Below are 2766 nucleotides of genomic sequence, written 5' to 3' on the forward strand. Positions count from 1 at the left end.
TTCCAACCCTGTTGATTCTATGATTTCCACGAAACAACTGCACCTTCTGTGGCTGAAACAGCCAAGGCAACTCATGTGCTGCTATTGCAGTTTATTTTACTGCTGCACCATCCAATGTGATGGAGCCCTGACTGGGTCCCCCAGACACTGTTGTAGTCTTCCTACTAATAGTGCAGGCACCTCCTCACTGTGGAGCATGAGACAAAGCATTAGCTAATTAGGCACACCTCCAAAAATTCATGAAGTAGCAATTCTTCACTGTTGCTAAACAGAGTTGGATTTCAGCCTAGATTTTTCTGCCGGAAGGAAACAGCTATGCCACATTGACAATTTCATCAGCTGCTTATTACTCCTCTCTTTTTAACTTCCTTATTCATTCTGTCCTTACACAGCTATAAAAGAAAACCAAAGCAGTCTTGCCTGTAGATAGTCGAAGTGTTTCTCATATCAAATCCTGACAAGTTTATCCTTCCCAGGAAAGCCTGTGCGAGCTCCGCTGTGATATCATACACTGTGTCCAACTGCTTTGTCGCGTTGTCATAGCTAATGAATAGTCTGATCTGACCAGTACAAACAAAATGATGCATCAGCATTGTGAAACAATCACACCCAATAAAATATATGTTTGACACACTGAATTAATTGACCCCATTCATGCTATAGAGAAAGGAAGCAGATAGATTTGGATAACATGGCATTTTGGAAGGCAAAGCTGAGTGAGTGATTTGAGCAATTCTCTGCCAAACTGTCAAATCGTTTGAGGGTCTTCTATTATTTGCCCCTTCCAGCAGAAGTCACAGCAGTCTGATACAGATAAATAATTACATATTAACAACAGTCACTTTAACATTCAAAAAATAGAAGAATATTTGTAAAGAATATATTTCCCTTAATTAAAATATATAAAGCTCTTTTTCATGTTTAAGTTTGCATTTGTGCTCATATTATTTGCAGTTGACATCACTTGGCAATGACATATCCAACCACACTTTGTTACTTACTTCATTGAGACTAATTTTCAGAATTTCTTCTAATGGGAGATGGACCATGTATCTTCCCAAAATCCATAAGCTTTCTGCACTGACCCAAGAAGTTGATTCATTGAACTCTGTTTTGTACAAATAAATACTCACTACAGTGTTAAGAAAATAATTACTTTTCAAATATATTGTACCCAGTATATTGTTACTGGTAAATAACCAGAAAAATCCTTAGCAGAGAGTCAGGTTCCCTCCATTAGCTCAATTTTAGCACCACGTTTTTATGAGCCCATACATTTCTTAACACAATTAAATAGTGTTTCAAATGTCTCAGATTTTCTCATATGAAAGCAATGTTTTATGTCATTGCAATAGAAAATGGATAAAGTATGGGACAGGAAAGATGAAACCAATAGTATTAAATAGGGAGCAGTATTTTTTAAATTCAGTTTTCCTAATCAACTGCATTATTTAAGAACATCAGGAAGGCATGAAGCTTTGTAACACTTTATATATATTATACATTATTATTGATGATGCCACTTATTTCAGCAATATGCAATAGCAAAGACAGAGAAAGTGAAAAATAGTTCAAATACCCACATGGAAATAGACTGGCAAAATACAAAATACTGCACAGCAGTTAAAAAAATGGCATTCATTTAGTAACATTCTCCCAAGGATTGAAAATGAAATCAAGACCCAAATATCCCTGAGAAGAAAAGTATTGATGGGCTTTGTGGCTACTCTGAGCTACAGCAACTTTCCTCCACGCTGTCATAATTTGGATGGCTCAGTGTGTGATACCTCTGAACATATTCCTTAGTAGTGCTAATACAGCTCTGTTAGAGTAAAACCATCAGTGCCTTTGAAGAGTTTTCAGTATCTGAAAAACCCATCTTGTACACAACAGCAGCTGAAGGACCCATTTCATGGGCTTTTTGAAAACACAAACCTAAGCTCCTTAACTGAGACAAGACGATGCTCCCAGCAGACCTGTCAGGCCTCTGGTTTTTGAAGTGATACTACCTTCCATTACCAGGAATATTACGAGAGTAGAAAGACATGACAGAAGAGTTAAAGAAAAACTAGCACAATTTAAAGATGTTGACTGTGACTTTTAGCAGAACAGAGCTGCAGTTATCAGCCACAGTAGCCGTGATCCTCTCAAACTGATCCCTTTCCCAGGTGGTCCCAGTGCTGCCCACGTGTAAAGTTGAAGTGAATAAATCACACTATTGCAGGGTTGCTGTCCTGCCCTCTGTGCTGTGACCCGTGGCATGCAGATAAACTTGAGTGAGCTTTAGACTTGCCAACCTGGCTGTTGGTAGCAGTCCAACTGTGCCTGGTCAGTGCTGGTGGCTCTGCAGCTCATACTACCAGAACTAGCTGGGAACCAGCCCACACCCAGTGCCTTTGGGAGTGGATTCACCACATTTGCACTGCATTTGGCATGTGAATCAGGAGGTATGAGAGCAGTGGCAGTCCTCAGTCCTTCCTGAGCTGGGTGATCTTGTACAACCCGAGCGTTCACTAATGTTTCAGACACAACCCCACGTGGCTGACACTGAGGCATTTTCCCAGGACTGCTGAGTATCATCAGGCAAGTTCTGCATCTTTGCTTCCCCAGCGATGCCCTGGCAGTAACACCAACTCACAGCTGTGTCATGAACTTCCTCTCTCTGACTTAATGGGTTACTCTGATATTTTGAAATGGTAGAAGACCCAGGAGACAAATTTAGCTCTACTGAAGCAAGTGGGCATTTTGCCTTTGATTTTCAGGGAA

At 40.2% G+C, this 2766-nt stretch overlaps 1 protein-coding gene across 1 annotated transcript in view; it reads right to left on the reverse strand.

Annotated features, from left to right (window-relative positions):
* Positions 1-392: 392 nt before the first annotated feature.
* The window catches only part of OTOA (otoancorin), a 7671-nt gene continuing 5297 nt past the window's right edge, over positions 393-2766 (reverse strand). Inside the window, exons 5-6 of the mRNA XM_009080509.1 lie at positions 1002-1108; positions 393-560 (exon numbers count right to left, since the gene is read on the reverse strand). Of these exons, the coding sequence (XP_009078757.1) occupies positions 393-560; positions 1002-1108 (275 nt within the window). The remainder of the gene's footprint in view (positions 561-1001; positions 1109-2766) is intronic.

This window comes from Acanthisitta chloris, unplaced genomic scaffold, assembly GCF_000695815.1.
Source record: "Acanthisitta chloris isolate BGI_N310 unplaced genomic scaffold, ASM69581v1 scaffold44798, whole genome shotgun sequence".
Lineage (NCBI taxonomy): Eukaryota > Metazoa > Chordata > Aves > Passeriformes > Acanthisittidae > Acanthisitta > Acanthisitta chloris.